Source organism: Galleria mellonella, unplaced genomic scaffold (genome assembly GCF_026898425.1).
Source record: "Galleria mellonella isolate WM207_F2 unplaced genomic scaffold, CSIRO_AGI_GalMel_v1 utg63, whole genome shotgun sequence".
NCBI classification, from domain to species: Eukaryota; Metazoa; Arthropoda; class Insecta; order Lepidoptera; family Pyralidae; genus Galleria; species Galleria mellonella.
The window spans coordinates 13,922,578-13,950,503 of NW_026442130.1; the positions used below are offsets into that span (position 1 = coordinate 13,922,578).

Sequence of the window (27,926 nt, forward strand, 5' to 3'; positions counted from 1 at the left end):
ACAATCCGTTGTGATTACTTGTACTTTATAAAAATTCATTCATTTTCATTTAAGAGTTACCTCTTGTCGGTGCAACTAATTCATGCATCTTCCTCCAGCCAGCTCTATCCCAGGCCATATCCTTTATCTCCCTATACGACATGACGCCTAGTGTTTCCTTTATCTGTCCCATGTAGTTAATCCTCGGTCTTCCTCTTCCTCTTTTGCCCTTAACATTGTTATAATTTATTTTAAATAAGGATATACAACAGGCGAGCTTAACTCTGTAAGAATTCTCTTTCAGCAAACCATGAGTGGAAAGGAGCATTAATTGAGTAAATAGGTATTACGTAATGCATTATCTTTATCGCTCGTAATTTTTTATATCGTATTATCTAAGAAATTACATATTGTTTGATATGACTTTGAAATCGATTATTCTTTTTTTTAATTTTACGGAATACCCCTGGTTTTATTTGTTTCGGATAATCGAGATAAGGTGAAACTGGCATCCAAAAAAACTCGGTGTGCTTAATAAAGCGAAGCATTACTTCACGCCGGATCAACGATTAATGCTCTACAAATCGCAAATCTGGCCCCACATGGAATATTGCTGTCACTTATAGGCGGGAGCATCTAGATACCAGCTTGAAACCCTTCGACTCAATGCAACGACGAGCTATGAGAATTATCGATGATCCCAAGCTTACAAACGGTATCGAACCCTTAAGTCTTAGGAGAGATTTTGTTTCTGCGAGTTCTACCGTTTGTACAACGGATTGTGCTCAGAGGAATTATTCAATATAATGTCCACGACAACTTTCTACTATCGTACGGCTCGTCATCGACAGGGAGTTCACCCTCATACCTTACAGCCTAAATGGTCGCGTACAACGCGGTGCAGAGGTGTTTTCTCCCTCGAACTCTCAGGTTATGGAATGAGCTCCATGCCGAGGTTTTCCCAAGAAACTAGAGCATGTGTTTTTTCAGGGTCGGCAACGCGCGCGTAATACCCTTGGTGTTGCAGGCGTTCATAGGCTACGGTAACCGGTCAGGTAGGCCGCATGCTTGTTTACCTCGGTGATATAAAAAAAAAAATGGAAATTCTACTGTATAACCAAATATTGTTGGGATCGAGAAGCTAGCAATACAGTCGAATATTTATTGGAGCGAAGCGATGGAAATATTTCTGTTTTAGAAGTTTGCAAGCTGGCAACACCGCGTGATTAGCAACGCGTGCAGCGCAAATGGAATGCAAATAATAAAAATGCGAGTGACTGTCAGAAAAAGTGATTGTTCTTTTATTTATTTAATTATTTATTTCCTATTGCATTCCATAATATAATTTACTAATTATCCATATCCATAATTGAAATGTTATCTACTGATAACATTTCAATTATGGACCCTGTTGGGCACAGCAAGTAGGAGAGAGGAGGACAACACTTTTTTTACTTTAGAAATAGTCTAAGGATCTGTTACAATATTATCCAGTCATTGAAATTGTATCACGATAGGTATGTATTTTCTTACTATTATTATTATTCATTATTTAAGTATTGGAGTTTTTCTATTCATATCGTAATTGTTATTAGTATTATATAGTTATTTAATATATTCTGTAGTTAATAATTATTTATATTCATATTGTAAAATTAATTAATAAATAATTTAATAATAATTTAATAATTGCAGCAATGTCAGTTTTAGCTATGTCTTAAATCATTATCAATTCATAATTAGTTATTTATTTATAAATTACAAGATAAATTCTGCTTGTCATTCAAGTATGCATCAATAGTATAGTAGCATTTAGTCATTAATAACTTTTTGAGACTTCTTGCAAAAATATTGTCACTTTCTTCATTTTTTAGTGTTTCTGGCAATCTGTTATATATTTTTATTGATGCCACCTGCCCCGGAACATGCATGCCTAGATCTCTATTTCTTAGTAGATCTCCATTTTTTTTTTTTATATATAATATAGCCCATGCCACATGTATGTAGATCGATAATATACATTATCTATTATGTATAGGCATTTTTTTTTATGGGTGAAACTGGTATGGTAACCCCACCTGCGCTAACGGAATACGCTGGCGGAGCACCAGTGAAGGGTGATAGATGAGAATGAAAACAGGCCAGTTAGCCCATCATGATGAATTCGTCAGGAATTAACCATGATAGTTTCCAGGGGGAACCGCGAGGAGGTCGACCTGGTTGGGTATATTGCTAGCAATGGGATTCTCAGTCTCCATTACTAACAATCCCTTTCCCCCCTATAGGCATATATTATTGACTGCTAATATCTTCTAATAATAAAGTACTGCGTTTATTAAGTTCGCCTTTAGTACTATTTCCTTTTTGGTCAATTTATTTATTTACACAAATATCTTTTGGATAGATGAAAGTATGTTTTTAAATTTATTATTTTCAAATTACTTCTAAAAAAAGAAGGTTTTATATTTTCGGTGGTATATTTTTTTATGTTTCTTACCCCATAATCCGTTCTAAACCGATTGGAAAAATTCTTTCTTTACTTCAGATAAAGAAAGAATTTTTACATATATTTCCAGATTGGTTCCATAGAAATTTTATCAGAATCGATTCAGCAGTTTAGTTTTTAAATCAAATTACCTAATTATGTTGCGATTCGAAATCAGTATTTATTTGTTTTGGGACCAAATCAATTATTTTACTTTATACCTTGCAATTTTTACAACCTTCACAAACTGCCACCTCTATAATATTAGCAAATTTATAAATATTGCCAAACGTGGCAACTACTAGCAAAACTCCTTTTATGAAAGAGGCCTATGTTTAGCAATAGACAGTTAACGTTAATGATGATGACGATATTTATTTATTCATTTATTTATTCATTTATTTATTTATAGCAAGGCAACAGATTACAAATTAATACATTAATAAAATAAATATTACATAGAACGGCATTAAATTTGCACTCCAACAACTGCTCTGCACAACATTCGATATTATATACATTAAAGGAATGACGGCTATAAATTTAAAGTAACAAATTGGCAGCCTCAATGTAACATTGCAATGATTGATGGAAAATATCAAGCACCTTGCAAACAATGATGCAATACATGCTTTATCAGAGGGAGACTTTGTACAAAAGTCGATTGCTTGGGCACCTCTGTCCCATTCGTGTTTCTACCGTGAAGCAGTTGTGTTTGCATGGCTGTGTTTCGGTTTGAAGGGTGGGATATAGCGTTAATTTACTGGGTACAGAGAAATAACACCTGAATCCTCAGGAATGGCAACACATAGGGGGTATCATGGGCGAAACAGTATACTTTGTTATGTCCATGGTACTGCTCATGTCTATAGGCGACGATTACCACTTTCCATCAGGTGGACCGTCAGCTTGTTTGCCATTCTAAGTTGTATAAAAAAAAAAGTTGCCACGCTTGGCAGACGTATTGACAATTGCAGTTAATCTTTATTAAATTATTATATTATATTAGTAAAGATAAGCTCGCCTGTTGTGTATTATGTTTAAAATGAATTGTGGTTAACATTATATTTTGTGTACAATCTATACTTATAATAAATCTGTAGAGAGGTCAATTCTGTACATGAAATATATTACCAAAATAACTATCAGGGGGTGATTAGTGATCAATACTGATGCCAAAAATGCAATCAGTAAAATTTTTGTCTGTCTGTCTGTCTGTCTGTATGATCGTTATAGAAACAAAAACTACTCGACGGATTTTAACGAAACTTGGTACAATTATTATTCCTCATACTCCTGGGCAGGTTATAGTTTGTACTTTTCATCACGCTAAGATCAATAGGAGCAGAGCAGTGAAGGGAAATGTTGGGAAAACGGGATAAGTTACTTCATTTTTAAGCTTCCGTCGCGTGTGCAGCCTTAATGGCCTCTTTTTAAAATGTAAAAATGTCCACCCGTGGGAAGCCGGGACAGGCCGCTATTTTTGACGATGTATTAAGTAGGACGCTACTGCCCATGCCTCGACCACAGAGTTCCCTTAGTCGCCTCTTACGACACCCACGGGAAACTGAAACTGAAAAAACTATAATATGAATGCAGAAAGAAAAACGAAATATTTTAAAATTCACACCGTATCATATAAAGCAAGAGTGCACTATTTTCAACCGACTCAAAAAAAGGAGGTTCTCAATTCGGTTTTTTTTTCTATGCTTGTTACCTCAGAACTCCGTCAGTTGTAAACCGATTTGGATAATTCTTTTTCTATCTGATTTTTTCTTTCTTTATCTATACAACAATCAGTCAGTTTAGTTTTTAAAAGAAAATTTTGTCTCAATTGAAGTAAATTTTCCTGTGGAACACAACCTTTATTTCTATTTTATAAAGCTATATGCATTTACAGTGTTTCACGGTTGTCATAAAAATAAAAAATTAAACCGTTCAAATGCCAGTCAGGACGATTAAAAATTACAAGCCCACCTGATGGAAAGTGGTAACCGTCGCCTATAGACATGAGCAGTACCATGGACATAACAGAGTATACTGTTTCGCCCATGTAACCTCCCATGCGTTGCCATTCCTGAGGACTCACGTGTTATTCCTGTGTACCCTGTAAATTCACGCCATATCCCACCCTCAGTTTCATCTCAACGGTCAATCATTCGATTTTTTTTAATAGATGATAGTGGAATGCCCCGCCGGTGTATACCGATAGCGCGGGTGGGGTTACCATTCCATTATCACCCATTACAAAAAAAACGCATTTCAGGTCGGCACTCCATCTAGGGGGGGGGGGGTCGTCCTACACTGCGTTTACCCGTATATATAACAATAATATAAATAAAATTCTATATTTTAACTTAATTAATTCTATATTTTAAATAAATCTATGGCCATCCTGTGAAACTCCAGCAAATTGAAACCAAATATGTCTAGTTGTGGATACTTGTTTTTAACATCTTGAGCAGTCTCAACGCAAGAGAAGATCTCAATAGGGAAACTTGCTTAACCAACTCAGAAAATAATATTATAAGGGATCTTTTAAAAAATTAACTTTAGTATATAATCGAACCGCGTCTATACAGTGTTAAGTAGTAAACTTTATTAATGCACTCCCGTACATGTAAATGCTTCGACACATTTTAAATATTTTTACTTATAATTTACATTGTGAATTAACATTCCTATCCGAGTTGCCGTCATGAACAGTACGTCACAAATAGCTAGTGTAAAATGGACGCAAAGCGCTTTGCGAGTATTGGCCACTACTCTGCAGCTGACGTCGTACATGTATCCAGAACAGGCCTTAGTCCATGGTAAGTGTTGACGGGTCACCATTACCGCCCAAGTGCTTTTTTTTTTCAATGAAATGGCAATACTGCCTGCACTAACGGTATACACAGGCGGGGCACCAGTGAGGAGTGATAAGTGAGGATAAAAGGGCAGTTCAGTTAGCCCATCGTGATGAGTACACCAGGAATTCAGCACGATAGTTTCCAGAGTGGGCCACGTGAAGGTCGACCTATATAATATATCGAATAGGATATATTGCTAGCAATGGGACTGATAGACCCCATTACTAATGATTCTATTCCCCCAGATGTATTGTTAGACCCCAGGTTGATCATTGATATTTGTTGCCAATAAAATACTCTATCAGCTCAACCTCCACGCGACAACCCCTGGAAATCAGGGGGAAAGGGATTGTTAATAATGGAGACTGAGAATCCCATTGCTAGCAATATACACAACCAGGTCGACCTCCTCGCGGTTCCCCCTGGAAACTATCATGATTAATTCCTGATGAATTCATCATGATGGGCTAACTGGCCTGTTTTCATTCTCATCTATCATCCTTCACTGGTGCTCCGCCAGCGTATTCCGTTAGCGCAGGCGGGGTTACCATACCATTTTCACCCACCAAAAAAAACCCCCTGGAAATCATCGTGGTTAATACTTGAATTCATCACGATGGTCTAACTGAGCTGTAGTACCCCGCCAGCATATAATGAATCATACATATATATATATATAGAAAAAACATCAGAAAGCAGTGAATTTTTATGATTTGAAATATTTTTCAACGCTCGATTTTTTTAACACGTAACGCCTATCAAAATTGTAATAGCAAAATTTTTACGTATTTCACAACATTTTGCTTAGATATAATTAATAATCATCAGGACTTCGATGATTATATAAATTGTGTTGATTAAATTCGTGAAAAAATGCAATGGTAACCACGCCCACGCTATCTCATCTGGCCACGCTGGCTCATCTACTGAGAACGACTTATCCAGAGCATGGACATTGTAGATATCTTAAACTGTGGGATATCGCAAAAGTAACACATAGGATCTATAAAACGATAGTATAAGGCAGGGGGAAGCACAGAGGGAGACTTTGTACAAAAGTCGATTGCTTGGGTACCTCTGTCCCATTCGGTTTTCAACCGTGAAGCAGTTGTTTGCATGGCTGTGTTTCGGTTTGAACGGTGGGATATGGCGTGAATTTACTGAGTACAGAGACATAACACTTGAGTCCTCAGGAATGGCAACGCATGGGGGGTATCATGGGCGAAACAGTATACGCTGTTATGTCCATGGTACTGCTCATGTCTATAGGCGACGGTTACCACTTTCCATCAGGTGGACCGTCAGCTTGTTTGCCATTCTAAGTTGTAAAAAAAAAAAGATCCCAATGGGTCGACGTACGACCGCTTAGCTGACCTTATACGCAACCAAAAGATAGGACGATTCGTCAGTCGTTTATCATTTATAAATGATGAATAATTAATGATATCAAACATTGGAATGGTAAAAAACAGAAAAAAAACAGGAAATTGTGCTCTAAATTTATGTTATTATGTTGTATATTCTTTTAACTGTATTACAGGATTAGATAAGGAATTGGCACCCATTTTTTTAATGGATGATGATGGAATGGTACCCCGCCTGCGTTAACGGTATACTCGTATACTGGCGGGGCACCAGTGAGGGATGATTGGTGAGAATGAAAAGACAGGTCAGTTAGCTCATCGTGATGAATAAACCTGGAATTCAGTACGATGGTTTCCAGGGGGACCACGTGGAGGTCGACCTGGTTTGGTATATTGCTAGCAATGGGACCCTTAATCTCCATTATTAACAATCCCTCCCCCCTCTCATTGGCACCCATTTATATCTTAATTCTTTTGCCGATGAAGTCAACAACCACGCATATGGAGTTGGCTCCCTTTTTCAAACTTATATATTTAATGGGATAATTAAGTTTACTCGAATAAAAAATATTTTCATTATTTAATGAACTCATTTCTAGATAAAATCATTTTATTTCATTTTTTTATACGGAACCCTCGGCATGTGAGTTTAACTCTCACCTTACCGGTATTAATTTCAAAAATAGAATATTTAGAATCTAACTTCGTTCCAGATGGTGACGTATTCGACTACATAGTAGTGGGTGCAGGATCTGCTGGTTGTGTGATCGCGAACAGGCTCACAGAGGATCCTACGTCGAGAGTCTTGCTGGTAGAAGCTGGCGGTGATCCCCCTCTAGAATCAGATGTGAGTTTTTTAATTTCTTGGTGTTTAATCGTTCAATGAACTAGGAAATTTTTGGTGTAAACTTTGGATAATACTTCTACCGTTTCTTCTACTTTTTCTTTATTCATACCTAACAGTAACAGTGCAATACCCACGTACACTATGACAGTAAAATTAATCAATTGATAGAAATATGAGTAGAAGAGAGGTAAATATCATATTATTGTGTTGTCCCAGCATTGAATGGGCCACCCCTTTCTTTCCAGTGGGTGTCGTGAGAGGCGACTAAGAGAACTTAATAGACGAAGGATAGGCAGGAGCGACTTTCTTAAAATATCACCAAATCCTAACTGCGGTTACTAACCCGCCTGCCAAGCATGGCAACTACTGGCAACCCCTAATTGTGGGGGAGTTTATCAGTAGACAGACAAACAGGCATATGATGATGAAATATCATATTGATGTAATAAAATATATTTAGAATGGCCTGATGAAAAGTGGTAACTGTCGCCTATAGACATGAGTAGTACCATGGACATAACAGAGTATACTGTTTCGCACATGATACCCCCCATGCGTTGCCATTCCTGAAGGATTCAGGTGTTATTCCTCTGTACCCTCTAAATTCACTACCATATCCCACCCTTCAAACCGAAACACAGCCATGCAAACATAACTGCTTCACGCTACAAAGTCTTCCTCTGGTTCAAATTCGAGTTTAAATTCTGATAGTTTGTTTATTTTATTATATAAACGTGAACCAATAAATGTTAAAACAAGTTAATGACGCTTAGTTTAGCTATAAAATTCTATTTAAAAAAAAATTATAGAAACATGGAAAAATACCACTAAAGCAATTATGGCACATAATAAAACTGGTAATAAAACAAATTTCATTGCTTTTAGAGAGTTATATACTTATATCTTTTGCAGCATAATTTATAATAAATGAGGTATTTTGTTGACTAGCGATCCAGCCATAGAATATTGTATTATATATAATTTTTATTGCTTCGAAATAATTTTATGGTCCTTGATAAAAACTAATAATAAATATTTTTTTTGCAGTTCTTTCTAGTCTCAATCTGAACAGGACTTAAACCCGTTCTACAATTAGTTTTTATAGATAGATAGATAGATAATTTATTTGCATCACTTACTGCACACAAATAAACTTTTTATTAACTATTAGCTACTGTTAAATATTGAAAGAAATAAAACAAAACATATAGAAAGAAAAAAAAAACAAAAAGAAAGTACATAAAAGAGGTTACACAATTTCTCGTGAGTGCGCCACAGGAACACAAAGTGGTCACAACTCAGTTTACTGCTTTGCCCTCAAAAGAGCAAAACGCTGATATTCTGTTGTGGCCAAAAGCCAGTAAAGCAAAAGCCTTTCAGCTGTGTACTTTACTACCAATTTTGTAAAAAAACTGATTTTGTTGTAAATACATACTTTTTTATCATATCAGCTGTTAACTGTCCACTGCTGAACATAGACCGCCACCTTAAATAGGGTTTTGCCAGCAACTGCCGCACTTAGCAGACGTTTTGGCAACCGTAGTTAAACTTTGGTGATGTTTTAAAAAGGACACTTCTACCTATCCCTTAACCATTAAGTAAGAAATACTTATTACATATAAAATCGTCTTTTGTTGAAAAAAAGCAACTGTTAAATTTCTTGTCAGTCTTTTCTTCTCAGCCGAAATTGCATTCCGTTAAGTGGTAGAATTATAAACAAGTACAGCTAAAATTGAGTTGGATTAAAAAAAAAATTACTATTCAAAAATACTTGTAATTAAGTTTACATGAATAAAAAAATATTATTTTATTATTATAGAAATTCTTCTTATTCTTAGAGAAAGTTTTCAAATTAATATAAATAAAAAAAAAAAAATACAAATATTTGTATTGTGTCAGGATTGAAACTGCAACCTAGTCAACCTTAGATTGTAACTAACTGCGAGCAGACAACCCTGATGCAATTATAATACACTTTCACCCATCTTTCATTTTAACCAAATTTAATAAAAAAAAAGTCTTAAACCTACAGAAATAAGCAATGGGATCTTAGACTATTATATATATTTACTAGCTGAGATTTAAATATTCTCTGTGCTCTTGTAAAGCATAGAGACATGAACTCTCGCACCGAACACAGTGAAGAAACTGGAGTCGTTTGAGATATGGATATACCGTCATATTTTGAAAATCTCATGACATGACGGACCCTAAATACTATAGTCATTTATTACGTACTAATAATACTACAATATTACAGTGTTTACGTTTACAAAATTTTAAAAGCTTTGTAATATTTCAGTTACCGGCCTTACAAATATATACAATACACGCACAAGAAGATTGGAATTACACATCAGTATACGATGGATACTCACAAGAATGTCACACGCCTCCCGTAGCAGATATAACGAGAGGGAAAATGCTGGGAGGTTGCAGTAGTAGCAACAATATGTACTATGTCCGAGCTAACCCTCACGACTATGACAATTGGGCAACAATAACCAATGACGACACTTGGAAATATAATAATGTCCTTCCATATTTTATAAAAAGTGAAAAAAATCAAGATCCAAACATTTGGAATACACCAAATGCACGCTTTCATGGTAAAGACGGTTACCTAGGAGTCACTAAACAGTATTCCAATATAACTAATAAATATCTTAATGCTTTTAGTGAACTCGGATTTGATGTCGTGTTTGACACAAATGGAAATTATACGCTTGGCTTCAATGAACCAATGCTAACGATTGCTAATGATTCTCGACAAAGCACGGCCACAGCGTTCCTCTCGCCTATTAAAAATAGACCCAATTTACATGTTTTAAAAAATACTCTGGTCACTAAAATTAATTTTGATAAAGACAATAACGCCGTTAGTATTGATGCGATTAAAGAAAATAACGAAAGAATAGCAATAAAAGCAAACAAAGAAATCATTGTATCAGCTGGAACTATAAATTCTGCACAGTTACTTATGTTGTCTGGTGTAGGTCCTAAGAAACATTTAGAGGATTTAAATATTAATGTTATCTCAAACTTACCTGTAGGAGAGAATTTGCAAAACCATATGATGAGTATATCAGTATATGCATTGGGAGAAAGACACAGCTCTACTGAACCTCCAAGTCCCCACAAACACTCAGTACCAACCATTTACGGTTTTGTCGCCATGAATAAATCACAATTATATCCGGATTATCAAACCGCCAGCAACATCATGAATGACGACGATCTATTGCAAAAATGTGCTTTTTTCTATTATTTCAAGAATGAACTTTGTGATGCTTTTTACGAACAAGTGAGAGGAAGGGAGGTTATGATTTCGTTAACAACTCTGCTTCATCCGAAATCTCATGGTCGTATTTTGTTACAAAGCGTGAATCCTCTTGATTACCCGCTGATTTACACGGATTACTTTACTCACAATGCAGATTTGAAGAATCTCATTACATACACACAAGATGTCTATCGTTTAATGAATACAAGTTACTTCAAGGAGATGAACGCAAAATTTTTGATTCCACCAAGTTGTGCTTTGCTCGAACCAGATAGCGAGGAATTCTGGAAATGTCAAATACTGTGCATGGCAACACCAGCCAATCACTACATAGGAACCTGTGCAATAGGATCTGTAGTGGATGGGCGACTGAGAGTATTAGGTGTGCAGAAATTGAGGGTGGCAGATGGGAGCGTTATTCCCGCAATGACTAGTGGAAACGTTAATGCTCCTATTATTATGATTGGCGAAAAAGCTGCAGATTTTATAAAGGCAGATAATAAAGTTTAACTGAATTATAATTACAATTATTTGCAAAATAAATTACAAAGCATTAATGGTTTGAGTTTGAAAATTTGAAATTTGAGTTTTTATTTATTTTACTATTTTATATAATGATCACTGTTTAAGAAAATCACATCGCTATAAAATTTATAATATTCTCCAAACGCATTATATTCTACAATTTCCCCTGACTTAAGATGAACAGACAAAATGGTCTGCACAGTGTAGTGTAGTGTACCGCGAAACGCTGTACAACGATTTGTTTTTCTTTGTGCCTGCCGTTATCAACAACGTAGCTACTGGGGGAAAGGGATTGTTAGTAATGGAGACTGAGAATCCCATTGCTAGCAATATACCCAACCAGGTCGACCTCCTCGCGGTTCTCCCTGGAAACTATCATGGTTAATTCCTGATGAATTCATCATGATGGGCTAACTGGCCTGTTTTCATTCTCATCTATCACCCTACACTGGTGCTCCGCCAGCATATCCCGTTATCGCAGGCGGGATATATGGTAACCCCGTTTTCTCCCAAAAAAAAGCAACGTACCTACTGTGTAGAGAACTCCTGAACCCCCCGGACATTCCCTATTAATCGCTTCCAAGTATCGTAATAATATGCCTTATACATAATGTGGTTATACTAAAAGACTAAAACAGATCGACGCCATTGTGATATTTACGTGTCGTAGCTTCATGAACCCTGGTGCATGCTGAGCGAGTACCACTTACACTAAATCTGCAGTCAAGGTGAGATTATATAATTTTATGATCTGCAAACTTCTTAGATGGGACCTAGAACCCGAGCCCAGCCTAAGCCTCATATTTCTACTTTCGTTTTCACATGTGCTAACATAATTACTATGTAAATCAGCCACTTTCCTTAACAATTACTTGTATAATATTTACATATGTACAATATATATTATTGCCGTGTGGTCCCGGCCATCCCTTCCTTCCTCGTGGGTGTTGTAAGAACCGAATAAAGAAATTTAATGGTCGAGGGAAAGGCAACAGAGTGGGGAGCTTAAGGGGGTTTGGTGCCGGACATAAACTATACCATCTTAAGCATAAAAAAGAAGAAAAATCACAGATTAACAGTCTTTAAGATCTAAACTATCCTCCCCAAACTAACGATCCTAACCCTCATATTAATTGAAGGGAATGGAGTGTTAGTAATGCGGATTACCAGTCCTATTGCTAGCAATTCACCCTGTCAGGTGGACCTCCACGCTGTCCCCCTTGAAACCATCGTACTGAATTCCTGGCATATTCATCACGATGGGCTAACTGACCTGCCTTTTCATTCTCACCTATCATCCCTCACTGGTGCCCTGTCAGCATATACTGTTAGCTCAGGCGGGGTTACCATTCCATTGTCATTGGCACCTTTTTAACAAACAACAGGTTTCATTTCTGCAAATATCTGTATGATGTATATTCTGTCTGCCTACTGTTTTGTTAAATTAACTTTATTATTGTTATTAAACTCACCTTTCAGACAGAGACATAACCAAAGTAGGTAGATACATAAGAAAACACCTTTATATAGTGTCCCTTTAGAATTATGTAAGGTGTAAAAATAATTCACATCGACTGTACTGTTAAATAATGCCACATGTCAATTTGCATAAATGTCTCGCTACGAATATTTTGCATTAAATTGTTTATTCAAGTTGAAGTTATTAATAGTCATCTGCATGAATGAGGTATAAAGGTAACTGATGTCAGTAACTACTATCACACCAATACACTCGTTATGGACGCTTCAGTATCAGAAATAGCTAATATAACATGGACTCAAAACGCTTTACACGTGTTGGCCACTACTCTGCATCTCACGTCGTACCTGTATCCTGAGCAAGCGCTGATTCATGGTCAGTATTGATTGTTCCCTATAATAAGTCATTCACTATTTTAATATTCACTATACTTATCTATCCCTCATGTATTTTTTTAACACTTAGAATGGCAGAGAAGTTAACGGCCCACCTGATAGAAAGATTCTGTGTCGATTTTCTCAATCCTTTTTGCAATCAATAAAGTTTACTCACGATGATTGAAGCTACTGTTTTCTGCAAAGCAAACAATTGCTTCCTGTGAAGCGAAAATCTATACAATTCACACAAACCATTGTGTCGTATATATACATTTAACAATTATAGCTCTTGTACGCTCTATCAGTAACTTTGTCCTCATATAATGGTAGGGTTTTAAAATCTATAAATTTAATAACTTTAAACCTAAATATTATCCCATCGTAGTTGTTTACAGATGGTGACGTATTCGACTACATAGTAGTGGGTGCAGGTACTGCGGGTTGTGTGATCGCGAACAGGCTCACAGAAGATCCCACGTCGAAAGTCTTACTGATAGAAGCTGGGGGTGACCCTCCGATAGAATCTGGCGTAAGTTGTTCTATTGCTTGATCTCGCTCTTCTTGATCTTATACTGTATAATTTATATTTCTTTTATTACATTTGTTTATTAAATAATCCTTTCTTTTATTAAAATAGTATTTTTAATAAAAATCACGATATTTCAGTTGCCTGGCTTGATGTCATATATGAAACAATCAGCAGAAGATTGGAATTATACGTCAGTATACGACGGATATTCACAACAATGTCACACACCTCCCGTTTCTGATATACCAAGAGGGAAAATGCTGGGAGGTTGCAGTAGCATGAACTACATGTATTATGTTCGAGGAAATCCGTATGATTATGACAATTGGGCAAATATAACTAATGACAACACCTGGAGTTATAACAATGTTCTACCATATTTTATCAAAAGTGAAAGACTTCAAAATTCAAAAATTTGGAATACACCAAATGCAGCATTTCATGGTAGCGAAGGTTACTTAGGAGTGACAAAACAGTTTGAGAAAAGAACAAACAAATATTTACAAGTTTTTAGTGAGCTCGGGTATAATGTCGTTTTAGATACAAATGGAAATTATACACTTGGTTTCACTGAGCCTTTGCTCACGATGGTTAATGGTTATCGACAAAGCACAGCCAAAACGTTCCTCTCGCCTATTAAAAATAGATCTAATTTACATGTTTTAAAAAATACTCTGGTCACTAAAATTAATTTTGATGAAGACAATAACGCCGTTAGTATTGATGCGATCAAAGAAAATAAGAAAAAAATAACAATAAGAGCAAACAAGGAGATCATAGTGTCAGCTGGAACCATAAATTCTCCACAGTTGCTCATGTTGTCGGGCATCGGTCCTAGGAAACATTTAGAGGATTTAGGTATTAACGTAATCGCAGACTTGCCTGTAGGAGAAAATTTACAAAATCATATAAGTGGTATATCGACTTATGCATTAGAAAAAACTCCTAAACGACCTAAAGACCCCCACAAACATCCACAACCAACTGTTATGGGTTTTGCTACAGTGGATAACTTACAAACATATCCAGACTACCAATCAATTAATCTTATAGTGGATAGCGAGGATCTATTACAAAGTTGTGCATTTACAAATGGTTTCAAAAAAGAAATTTGTAATATCTTTTACAAAGAGGCAAAAGGAAGAGAGGTTATGATATCACAGACAATTGTACTTCATCCAAAATCACGAGGTCGTATCTTGTTGCGAAACATCAATCCTTATGTTTATCCGGAAATATTCACTGGTTATTTTTCTGATGCTTCTGATTTGGAGAACCTTGCTTCATATATGGAACGTGTTAATTGTGTAATGACGACGAATTACTTTCAAGAGGTAAATGCAACGTTTTTGATTCCACCAGATTGTGCATCGAACGAACCAGGCAGCAAGGAGTTCTGGAGATGTTACGCTCTGTGCATGGCTATGCCAATGAATCACTACATAGGAACGTGTGCCATGGGATCTGTGGTGGATGGGAGACTCAAAGTATTCGGTGTGCAGAGATTGAGGGTGGTGGACGCTAGCGTGATTCCTAACATGACTAGTGGTAACACTAATGTACCTATAATAATGATCGCTGAAAAAGCTGCAGATTTTATAAAGGCAGGAAATTGATATTTTTTATTAAATTATTATTCTAATAATAAGTAGATATAATATAAAGAAGTATTTGAAAAACTACTTATGATTATTACATTTCCTATTATAATTTCTTTTAAATTTAGGAACGCCATTTTTGTGTGAAAGTGAGCATATTAATTGTTGTGTACATCTAATAATTAATGCTGGATGAGCGTGTAAATAGCCTCATCATTAACGCGGCTGCCCCCGATCTTTTCTAGTCATCGACAGAGGAAGTGTTGTTGTATCTGTTGATAGTACGATATACGAACATACGGCTGATACCAAGCTTTTGAAGTATCTGGAATATGACTGACGGCTCCATACCCACTTTGTGTAAGGCGATCATTGCAATCCTATTTTCTTTAATACCCCATTCCATATTGTAATTTGATAATGAACACGAAAAAAAATGTAAAGGGCGCGAAATCGAAAGAAGTTTTTAAAATAATATACGTGTTCCAAATTCAAAATAATTAAAAAGTTGAAAAAAATAAAAGTTTTTATGTAACAATATTTTTGGCCAGACTAGTTACATTACGCAAATCCTAATAAAGGGCTTTATTTTTATTATTACTTTTGACATTATCATCAATCATCAATGTTTATAATTTGAAGAGATTCAGAGAAAAAGTTACATTTTGATTTTCAGTTATTTATTTAATTGTATGAGATAAAGCCTTTGAACACATTTTATAAGTCATAAAATTTATTTTTTAATATTAAATATTATTTTGTAACATTATTACTTGCATGATTTCAATTCCACATGTTTTATTATTAGACACCATTTTCATCAGTTCATGGTCAAATCAAATCCGCGTAATTGTCGTAACAAGTGAATTAATAACATTTACAATAATCTATTGTTATCAAGACACCGTGTGGTCCCGGCATAGAATAGGCCACCCCTTCCTTTCCCGTAGGTGTCAGTTAGGCTTTTACTGAAACACATTGTAAAAGTCTAACTGCAGTTGCCAACCCGCCTGCCAAGCGTGGCAACTACTAGCAAAACTCCCCTTAATGAGAAAGGCTTATATCCAGCAGTGGACAGTTAATAGCTGAAATAATATCAAGACTTCGAACACATTAATTATTACTCTCTTTATAAAAATAAGCCCAAAAGTAGTTGAAATAAATAAGTAGAAAGTTATAATAACCTTCCCCTGTAAAATCAGATGTAGTACAGATACTTTACTGTACGTGTACTTTATACATGTGTTAGATTGATGGATTTGTTAAATAATTAGCCACATGGCAATTTGCAAAAATATCTCGCTACAAATATTTTGTTTGTTCAGGTTGAACGTAGTTATAATTATCTGCACGAATGAGGTATAAAGGTAGCTGATGTCAGTAACCATTATCTATTACCAATACACTCGTTATGGACGCTTCAGTATCAGAAATAGCTAATATAACATGGACGCAAAACGTTTTGCACCTGTTGGCCACTACTCTGCACCTCACGTCGTACCTGTATCCTGAACAAGCGCTGATTTATGGTCAGTATTGATTGCTCCATATAATAAAACATTCACTTTTTTAATATTCACTATATTTCTCTATCCCTTGTGTATTTTTTTATGACATTTAAAATGGCAATCAAATTGACGGTCCGCCTGATGGAAAGTGGTAACTGTCGCCCAAAAAAACATAAATAACCACTGGCATTACAGAATACACTAATATAGCCAAGGTACCCCTCATGCGTTGCCATTCCTGAGAACTAAGATGTTATGCCTCCGTCCCCAATAATTTCACAGCCATATTTCACCCTTCACACTGAAACACAGTCATGCAAGCTCAGCTGATTCACAACAGAAATACATGTCGCCTCTTACGACACCTATAACCCTTTAAAAATAATTTTAAGAATCTTTCATTAAATATTACTTTATTTTTTTTTTATTATTAGTTTTAATATTCTAAGTTGTGAATTATAAATCTTATGTATATGTGTTTTATATGTAGTACCATATTATAGTCTTGGGCAAAAGTATTTGCCACCCTAGAACATTACAATTAACTTATAAGGTTTACACGGGGAAAAAACCATGTACTTAAAACACCTTTAATTCTAAAATTACATTAATATTTCGTATTGAAAGCTTTAGCTTTAATAACTGCATTTTTTTTTGGTAAAAATGAAAAATAAATTTTTACATTTTTCCATTCATTCATTCCATTCCTGTATCAAACGTTTCTTTAAAGTTTCTTTGGAAATAACCGAATGTTCCTTTATCTTACGCTTTAAAATCAACCATAAATGTTCGATAGAGTTAAGATCCGCTGACTGAGGTGGCCAACTTAGAAGCTCTATACCATTTTTCTCAAACCAACTCATAGTGGTTATGGGCTTATGGTATGGGGCATTATTCTGTTAGAAACAGACGCCACCTAGGTTCGTATCATCGAAAATCATGTCCAATGAGGATTTCAATACCTCCATATATTTTTTCGAATCCATTCGGCCTTCCGTTCGACTATTTTTCCAATTCCTGAGACAGACATACAGTCCCAGACCATAGCACTGCCTCCGCCATGTTTTACAGTCAGCATCACATACTCCGGTATGAATTCTTCACCAACTCTGTGTTTCGCGTAGGTGACACCTGCAGTACCAAATACCTGAAATTTAATAAAATAATATGATTTTTGAAAATACGTCTGTTATTGAACACTTAAACAAACTTGAACTTAAATAAATCTCAAATGTCTTTAATTTATGTTTAATCGTTTAAATGACATACCTCAAATTTGGATTCATTCGACTAAACTATATTCGCCCAATCTTCCTCGGTATAACGTTAATGTTCTAAATACCACTGCAAACGTAAGTTCTTGTTCTTCTCAAACCACCATGGCTTCTTTCTTGCCTTGCAACCTCTGAGCGCAGGATTCTGGAGCCTTCTTCTAACAGTTTTAACAGAAATCTTTTTCCCCAGCTTCTCGCTTAATTCAGCAGCCTATTCAGATAATTTTTTTTCGATTTTTCAAAGAAGTTCGTATTAATAGTCTGTCTTTTCTTGCAGATGTAATTCTTTTCCTTGCACTTCGTTTTAAGTTTTCGTGTCTTATGATCATCTTGTACCAATTTAAGGTAACCTTAACGGTACTATTTGGACACTTCATAATCTTAGCAATTTCTCTTTTATTTTTGCATTCTTCAGACAACAAGTGGATTTTTAATCGTTCCCTTTTCTTTACTTAAGTCACGGCGTTCAGGCATTTTTCTAGTGTTTTTATGAACTACCTCACGTAATACTACAACCAATTTACAATAAGTTATCAACAGTTCTTTACACTATGATGAATAAACTAAAAATTTCCCTAAAATTTGACTTACCTGGAAAGAGTCACCTCTATTGTGTTTCTAGTTTTATGATATGGTGTTTTGTTTTGATTGGCTAATTTAAACTTTTAAACGTGTACTATACGACAATAGATCCAATATAGGTCAGTAGATAAGAAATTTCTAAGAATGTTCAGGGTGGCAAATACTTTTCGCCAAGGCCATATTATATGTGTGCGTATACCATATTTTGTGCCTATTACACATTTACGTCATCAATTCTGAATCAATTTTATGATTTCTTTTTGCAATCAACAATATTTACTCACGTGTTAAACATATTAAATTTGTGACGATGAAGCTATTGTTTTCTGTAGAGCAAATAATTTCTTCTTGGGAAGCAATAATCCATACAATTCACAAAAATCATTGTGTATTATTTATTTATTTAGAAATTGCAGTTATTATACGCTCTTTCAGTCAGACACTTTTTCCACGTTTAATATTATGGTATTACAATCTGTAAATTTATAACTTTAAACAGAAATGTTATCACATCGCAGTTGTTCACAGATGGTGACGTATTCGACTACGTAATAGTAGGTGCAGGATCTGCAGGTTGTGTGATCGCGAACAGGCTTACAGAGGATCCCACGTCGAGAGTTTTGCTGGTAGAAGCTGGCGGCGACCCTCCGATAGAATCAGACGTATGTTGCTCTATAACTTGCTTCGTCTTTTCTTGACCTAAGGTCAAGAAGAGTCTTAAGTTTCTTTTATTACATTTTTTTTATTATATAGTTATTTTTTTTTATTACAAAAATATTTTTCTTAATGAAAATCACGATATTTCAGTTACCTGGTTTGATGCCATATATGAAACAATCAGCAGAAGATTGGAATTATACGTCAATATATGATGGCTATTCACAACAAGGTCACACACCCCCCATTTCGGATATACCAAGAGGGAAAATGTTGGGAGGTTGCAGTAGCATTAACTACATGTATTATGTTCGTGGAAATCCCTACGATTATGACAATTGGGCAAAAATAACTAATGACAATACCTGGAGTTATAACAATGTTCTGCCATATTTTATCAAAAGTGAAAGACTTCAAGATCCAAACATTTGGAATACACCAAGTGCAGCATTTCATGGTAGCGAAGGCTACTTAGGAGTAACAAAACAGTATGAGAAAAGAACAAATAAATATTTACAAGCTTTCAGTGAACTCGGGTATAATATCGTTTTAGATACAAATGGAAATTATACACTTGGTTTCACTGAGCCTTTACTGACGATAGCTAATGGTTATCGACAGAGCACAGCCACAACCTTCCTCTCACCGATTAAAAATAGATCTAATTTATATGTATTGAAACATACTATGGTCACTAAAATCAATTTCGATGAACATAATAATGCTGTTAGTATTGAAGCGATCAAAGAAAATAAGGAAAAAATAACAATAAGAGCAAACAAGGAGATCATAGTGTCAGCTGGAGCCATAAATTCTCCACAGTTGCTCATGTTGTCGGGTATTGGTCCTAGAAAACATTTAGAGGATTTAGGTATTAACGTAATTGCAGACTTGCCTGTAGGAGAAAATTTACAAAATCATATAAGTGGTATATCGACTTACGCATTGGAAAAAATTTCTGAACGACCTAAAAACCCCCACAAATACCCGCAACCAACTGTTATGGGTTTTGCTACAGTGAATAACTTACAAACATATCCAGACTACCAATCAGTAAATCTTATAGTGGACAGCGATTACCTATTAGAAAACTGTGCATTTACAAATTATTTCAAAAAAGAAATTTGTAATACCTTTTACAAACAGGCGAAAGGAAGAGAGGTTATGATATCACAGACAGTTGTACTCCATCCAAAGTCACGAGGTCGTATCTTGTTGCAAAGCATTAATCCTTACGTTTATCCGGAAATTTACACTGGTTATTTTTCTGATGCTGCTGATTTGGAGAACCTTGCTTCATATATCGAACGTATTAATCGTGTAACGACGACGAATTACTTTCAAGACGTAAATGCAACATTTTTGATTCCACCAGATTGTGCATCGAACGAACCAGACAGCGAGGAGTTCTGGAGATGCTACGCTCTGTGCATGGCTATGACAATGAATCACTACATAGGAACGTGTGCCATGGGATCCGTCGTGGATGGGAGACTCAAGGTATTCGGTGTGCAGAGATTGAGGGTGGTGGACGGTAGCGTGATTCCTAACATGACTAGTGGTAACACTAATGTACCTATAATAATGGTCGCTGAAAAAGCTGCAGATTTTATAAAGGCAAAAAATTGATATTTTCATGAAATTATTATTGTAATAATATGCACATATAATATAAAAAAAAACTATTTAAAAAATTATTTACGATTTTTATATTAACTATTATATATATATATATATATTTTTTTTATCTAAGAACTCTATTGTGTAAATGTGCTCGTATTATTTGTTGTACACGTCTTAATTGATGCAAATATTAGATTCATTATTTTAATCTATGTTGTCAATATATATAATTGTATTGTTAATATGTCTAAGTCTATATTATTATTATAAAGAAGAAAGATTCGTTTATTTGTTTATAACATACAAACTCAATAATTAAGATTACGTCCCAAAAAACTGACTTCAATTGTGACAGTCGTTTTGATTTAAAAACTAAACTACTGAATTAATTTTACATACAATTTCTATGAGATCTGTAAGTATGTCCTTTGAGACAGAAAAAGGAATTTTCCAAATCGGTTTACAACTGACGGAGTTATAAGGTATAAAAAATGTAGCTAAATTCAGTATCTCTCTTTAAAATTAATTTCAAATCATCTTTGTTTAAATAGACTTATTTACAAGCACTTTTAAACCATCATTTTTTGTTTAAATCTACTACAGAAAATTGTTGAAGTAATCAACTGACTTCGTCCTCGCTTACCATCATTCAGTGGTACCCTGCGAGATTATCAGTATGTGAACAGTGCAGGCGAAGTTACCGTTACCACTCCATTCATAACAGTTAATCCAATCGATGTTTACACTGAATCACTAAAAAAGTAATAACCAAATATTGTTGAAATCGAGAAGCTGGCAATACAGTCGTTATTTATTGGAGCGAGGCGATGGAAATATTGCTGTATTTTGAAGTTTGCAGGCTGGCAACACCGCGTGATTTGTGGTTGCGGCGCGGATGGCGCGCAAACAACGTATTCTGGTAGATTTTGTGGAAAATATCATGGTAATATTTAAGACGAGTGACAGTCAGAAAAAGTGATTGTTCTTTTTAAGACTAGCCACCTGCCCCGACTCCGCGCACATTTCCAAGTAGACCTCTATTTTTTTTAAATAGCATAAAAAAGTCCATGTCACTCGTAGGTCCAGGTAGGTAAAATCCATTTTTTTTCAAAATACTTTCAAAAGTAGGAGATTCTGAATTCGGGTGGATTTTTTTTTATATTTGTTAATTCATAAATCAATCAGTTATAAATCGAAATAATTAATTTAAACAATTTAAAAATTAATTTAAATAAATTTAAAAAATTCTCATTCTACTCACTTAGTTCACTGTTGAACATAGGCCTCTCTCATAAGAGGTGGTATGCTAATAGTAGCTACCCTCGGCAGGTAGGTTTTTTATTTGGATGATAATGGAATGGTAACCCCACCCGCGCTATCGGCATACACCAGCGGGGCATCAGTGAAGAATGATAGGTGAGGATGAAGCTAATCAGTTAGCCCATCGTGACGAATTCAACTAGAATTGTTCACGATGGTTTTCAGGGGGAACCACGCGGAGGTCGACATAATAGGGCATATTAATAGCAATGGGGCTGCCAAACTCCATTGCCAACAATCCCTTTCCCCCCTCCACGTACCATTAACACGACCAATATGATAACAATGACGACATTTACTGCATAACAATCCACGTTTTATACCTACACTTACTAGAAGTTCTATGTTCTACGCTAGAAACATATCAGTATGAACTGACCGTACATTGTATGCACAACCGCAAATATATTCAGTTGTTTAACAAGATACTTGTAGCTAGATACCAGAGATTGGACGCTGCAGGTACCTACATACATAGGTTAGCGCTCAGATTACGAGAAATGCATTTAGGATAGCAAGCGCGGATGCACCGTTGCAGGCACGCTGGGCATACCCACAATCCTAATATACTTGTAATATAACCTTTTCACGGTCTACTTAAGGCTTTTTTTAACTGATAATGGAATGGTAATCCTGTCTGCGCTATCGGTGTACGCTGGTGGAGCACCAGTAAGGGATGGCAGGTGAGAATGAAACGGCAGGTCAGTTGGTACATCGTGAAAAATTCTACAAGAATTAACCACGGCGGTTTCTAGGGGAAACCGCATGGAGATCGACCTGATAGGGTACATTGCTAGCAATGGGACTTTTAGAACCCATTACTAAGACTTCCCCCACCCACATAAAGCTGTTCTTTGTACAAAATCTTGTCCAGAGCTTCATATGTTGTGTAAACATCTCCTTTGTAAAAATGCACTATATAGATCATTCTCCGACTCGCAGGGGGGAAAGGGATTGTTAGTAATAGAGTCTAATAGCCCCATTGCTAGCAATATACCCTATCAGGTCGACCTCCACGTGATTCCCCCTAGAAATCATTGTGGTTAATTCTAGGGCAATTTATCACGATGGGCTAACTGACCTGCTTTCATCGTCACCTATCATCCCTCACTGGTGCCCCGCCAACTTATATTAGCGCAAGCGGATTACCACTTTATTATCATCCAATAAAAAAAAAACTCCAACTCGCACTTGGCCGATTTTCGAGAGGCTGGACCACAAGCTTTTTGGTGTCTGGATCCGCACCTGTAGAAAAGATAATTAGTAGGTACTATTCGTGTAAACTTTTTCGATTATATCGAAATTTTCTTTCTTTTATTTTGGATCCACAACTTTGTCCGCGTGACGTGATGCATTAGATATATAACTTATAATACTAATAATACAAAGATAATTGTAAATTACAATAATAATCTGCCGACTGCATGTAGGTACTGCCTTGACCACCCACCTGAAAAATTATGCACTCTAAATTAGCTATATTTAAAAGTTCCCAATATCAGACCAAAACTGACAAAAACCTCGCTTAATATGGATACATATGAAAAATAATTGAAAATTAATATTTTTTTTCAGGAGTAAAGTCCCTTAATAGTACATTACTGCAACTGAGGCATTAATGGACGAACGTGTGCAAATGTGGGCCGAGGCGTAGCCGAGGCACACATACGTGAGGCCATCAATGCCTAGTTGTGGCCTAGGCCTGTATAGTACTTTTCTCAAACAATGCGCGGAAATCAAAAACACAATTACTTTTTAAGTTCAATGACGAATAACGAACAATAAAAATTTTTCACGCGCGATAATATACCAAGCAACAAAATTGACGATTTCAAAAACGACAAGCAGCGACAACCCTATTTTGTTTATAATTTTACTAGCGGCCCGTCCCGGCTTCGCACGGGTGGACATTTATACAACATAAAAAAGTGGTTATTGTAACATAACGATAATAGTTGGACATAATAGTATCGCGAAGTTTTTTATAGTTATTGATATTTTCTTCAATATTGTTGAACATACTTTTGTTCTATCACCAATAGTTTCCGCAGCGCACGCGACGAAAGATATTCTATAGCATTTTTTTACACCTTGAGATACGTTACTAAAGTTTTAGTAAGGATCCATAATCTTTTCTAGCAATAAATATAGCCTATGTTACTCAGGGTGAATGTAGCTTTCTAATGGTGAAAGAATTTGTGAAATCGGCAAAGTAGTTTTGGAGTTTATTCAAAGTTTACACAAAAATACAAACCTTTTTCTTTATAATATTAGTGTAGATATAAAGAAATATAATTCATGACAATTCTGGGGGCGAATAAATCCATCGGTGTACGAAGCCGCGCGACTATTTGTTAATGCAATAGCATCCAGTGGTGACAACCCTGGTATCGGCCGGCTGCAGGTGCTGCGTTAGTCGGCCGCGTGGAAAATTTAAGTACCACGCTACGTGGAGGTACTAAACGAATTTGGAGAAGCTTTATTTACATTTTTTTCGCATATTCCAAATTTGATAGCAGAGGGAGACTTCGTACAAAAGTCGTTTACTTAGGCATCTCTGTCCCATTCGTGATTCAACCGTTAAGCAGTTGTTTGAATGGCTATGTTTCGGTTTTAATGGTGGGATATGGCAGCGAACTTACAGGGTACAGAGACATAACACCTTAGTCCTCGGGAATGGTAACGCATGGGGGGTATCGTGGGCGAAACAGGAAACTGTTATGTCCATGGTACTGCTCATGTCTATAGGCGACGGTTACCATTCTAATTTGCATAAAAAAATCAATAGAAATCAACTACTAGAGTACGAGTTGCTTTTTTCTAGTTTTTTTATCAACACTAGAGAAAAACTCTTTTTAACCGACTACAAAAAGAAGGTAGTTTTCAAATCGGTTGTATTCTTTTAATGTTTGTTGCCTCATAACTTCGTCAGTTATAAAACTGCATCTTAATAACTTGTTCTTAATGTTAAATACCTACCATGCATGTACTAAATTCCTTTCATTCTTTCATCCTTTCACCCTTTCATCCTTTCACCCTTTCATCCTTTCATCCTTTCAACCTTTCATCCTTTAATTTTTTCATTCATTCATTCATATAATATCTACTGTCAATTAACCAATACTGAACAAAGGCCTCCCCCATAGACTGCCATAAGGAACGGTCCTGAACCACCTGCATCCACTGACTCCCAGCAATGTATCGGTCGTCGCTCCACCTAGTGTGTAATCGTTCTGCATTTGGCTGTACCATATAAGAAACTTTCTTCTCCATTAATTGTCAGTTCTACGAGCTAGATGCCAGCCCATTGCCACTTTAGCTCGGTTATCCTTCAAACTTTATTGCAATTAATTAAACACTTATAGCATAAAGGAGTAACATAACCTATATTATTGTACCGATGGTTTCCTGCATGAGCGTATTTTTTTCTTTTTATGGATGATAATGGAATAGTAACCCTGCCTACGCTATCGGTATATGCTGACAGGGCACCAGTGAGGGATGATAAGTAAAGATGAAAGCAGTTAGCCCATAGTGATGAATTCTTAAAAAAACAATCAAGATGGTTTCCAGGGGAAACCGCATGAAGGTCGACCTAATAATTACTGATATTGTTAGCCATGGGACCTAGTCTAGTCCCATTACTGACAATCCTTCCCCCCGCCCCCAGGTAAGCGTATTAGGAGACTGTGAAGCATAACCAGTTATGAAATAAATTAATAACAAAAAACTGATTATATCTGCTGAAGCGCCAGGTCGTGATAAACAAACATACAATCACATTTATAACATTATTAACAATATCCCTTCAAATTGCATTTATTCAATCGAGTCAGGCAATTGCCCGGTCCATTACGGACCGCTAAATTACTTTGTTTGATCTCGCCACGTTTAATGTTACTTTGACACGTGTTTCGGGTCCAAATGAGGCCTCCTCGGGCAATTAATCGATTGTGCCGCATTATCTGGTGTTGACCGCTCGCTGTCGATTTGTAAATCTAAAAGGAGCTGGTTATAACAAACAAACAAAGAGCATGAGAGAGAATGAGAGAGTTAAAGTAAGATCTAGAACAGCCTTAGAGCTGAATATACAACTTTGGAATTTAATATATACTTTCTTTATTATATATATATATATATTTATATATATATATATATATATATCCTATTGAAGAGCTGCGCTCTTGTCGGTGGAGCTCTTGCCACTCACTACGATTTTCAGCGAGTCTCTTCACCTCTTGATACGACACGACCAACCCCTTCCTTGATCTGCCTGATGTAACTATGTCTCGGTCTCCCTCTTCCCCTCCTTCCTTCTATCTTACCTTCTATTATAATGTTCATAAGTTCCTCGTGTCGTATCAAGTGTCCCAACATTTTTTCCCTTCTGTCCTTAACAGTTCTTATAATTTGTCTCTTTTCCTTAACACTAAGCAGGACCTCTATATATATGGGTAAGTCCAACTTCGACCAAGAGGTCAACCGATGAATCCAACTCAGTGGCTCTGGACCGTTCTTTATGGCAGTCTAGGGAGGCTTATGTCCAGCAGTGGACGGATAATGACTGAAATGACGATAATGATTATTTATCTGAATGGATATTTAAATATATCCATTCAGATGAAAAAATAATTTTCCATATCGGTTTACAACTGATGCAGTTATGAGGTAACAAACCTAAAAAAATACAACCGAAACGAGATTCCCCTTGTTTTTAAAGTCACTTGAAAAAAAACAATATAATCTCTCTCCTCCTCTGTATCTCCTCTCTCTTAATAACCTCCACCGTGCGTTTTTCAAGGCACTTTCTTCCACGCACAACTATTCTTTGGAATCAACTTCCAGCAGCAGTATTTCCGAACCGATACGACAACATAACCTTCAAGAAAAGAGTATATTTCTTTTTAAAAGGCCGGCAGCACACCTGCAATGCCGCTGGTGTTGTGGGTGATCATGGGCGGCGGTAGTCACTTACCATCAGGTGAGCCGCATGCTTGTTTGCCCCCTGCGTTGTAAAAAAAAACCTCTTTATCCTTATTTATTTATTTATTTATTCATTAGTACAAATATGTGTACATGGCGGACTTAATGCTAAAAGCATTCTCTCCCAGTCAACCATAGGGAAGTGTCAGAATACTCGAATGCGGTACTACTAATTATTGATATACATACGTACTAAAATTACAAATATAAACGAATAAATATATATAAATAACAAATATACTTACACATATATGACATATACTATATTATTCACGGAATTGAGAATAATATAAAGTACTTACTGCTCGGATAAAAATAAAAAGTGTGCGTTAACGCTTTTTTTGAAAGACGGTTTAGTCGGTAGTCTCTTAATGGCATCAGGAAGCGCGTTCCAGAGTCGTGAAGAATGTAGGAGAAAAGAGTTTGAAGCGTAACCAGTACGGTGAGAGGGGAAGGATAATTGGAGAGTATTATTGGAACGAAGGTTACGTTCGTGAGTTTCAAAAAGATAATGGAATTTACTCCTTAAGTAGTTAGGAGACTGGGGGTTTCGAAGAAGAGTGTAGAGGGTACAAAGAGTTCTAACGTTTCTGCGTTGACGAATGGAAAGCCACTTGAGCTGAGACCGATATAAAGAAATATGATCGAATTTGCGGAGGT

General features: G+C 36.0%; 3 protein-coding genes across 4 annotated transcripts; all 3 read left to right on the plus strand.

Moving 5' to 3' along the window:
• Window positions 1–5,162: 5,162 nt before the first annotated feature.
• On the plus strand, window positions 5,163–11,355 carry LOC113513481 (ecdysone oxidase-like). The gene is made up of 3 exons (XM_052899783.1): window positions 5,163–5,277; window positions 7,367–7,527; window positions 9,830–11,355. The coding sequence occupies exons 1-3, from the start codon at window positions 5,163–5,165 to the stop codon at window positions 11,318–11,320; spliced, it is 1,767 nt and encodes a 588-aa protein (XP_052755743.1). The 3' UTR covers window positions 11,321–11,355.
• Window positions 11,356–13,047: 1,692 nt separating this feature from the next.
• Window positions 13,048–16,026, plus strand: LOC113517720 (ecdysone oxidase-like). The gene is made up of 3 exons (XM_031909905.2): window positions 13,048–13,190; window positions 13,588–13,721; window positions 13,859–16,026. The coding sequence occupies exons 1-3, from the start codon at window positions 13,073–13,075 to the stop codon at window positions 15,335–15,337; spliced, it is 1,731 nt and encodes a 576-aa protein (XP_031765765.2). The 5' UTR covers window positions 13,048–13,072; the 3' UTR covers window positions 15,338–16,026.
• Window positions 16,027–16,648: 622 nt separating this feature from the next.
• On the plus strand, window positions 16,649–20,973 carry LOC113509553 (ecdysone oxidase-like). Of its 2 annotated transcripts, none has more exons than XM_031909893.2 (3): window positions 16,649–16,848; window positions 19,212–19,345; window positions 19,491–20,973. In XM_031909893.2, exons 1-3 carry the CDS (start codon window positions 16,731–16,733, stop codon window positions 20,967–20,969), a joined length of 1,731 nt encoding a protein of 576 aa, XP_031765753.2. In that variant the 5' UTR covers window positions 16,649–16,730; the 3' UTR covers window positions 20,970–20,973. The 2 variants fall into 2 exon arrangements, with proteins under 2 accessions (XP_031765753.2, XP_052755833.1); XM_052899873.1 differs by having other exon boundaries at window positions 16,765–16,848; window positions 19,202–19,345.
• Window positions 20,974–27,926: the final 6,953 nt, after the last annotated feature.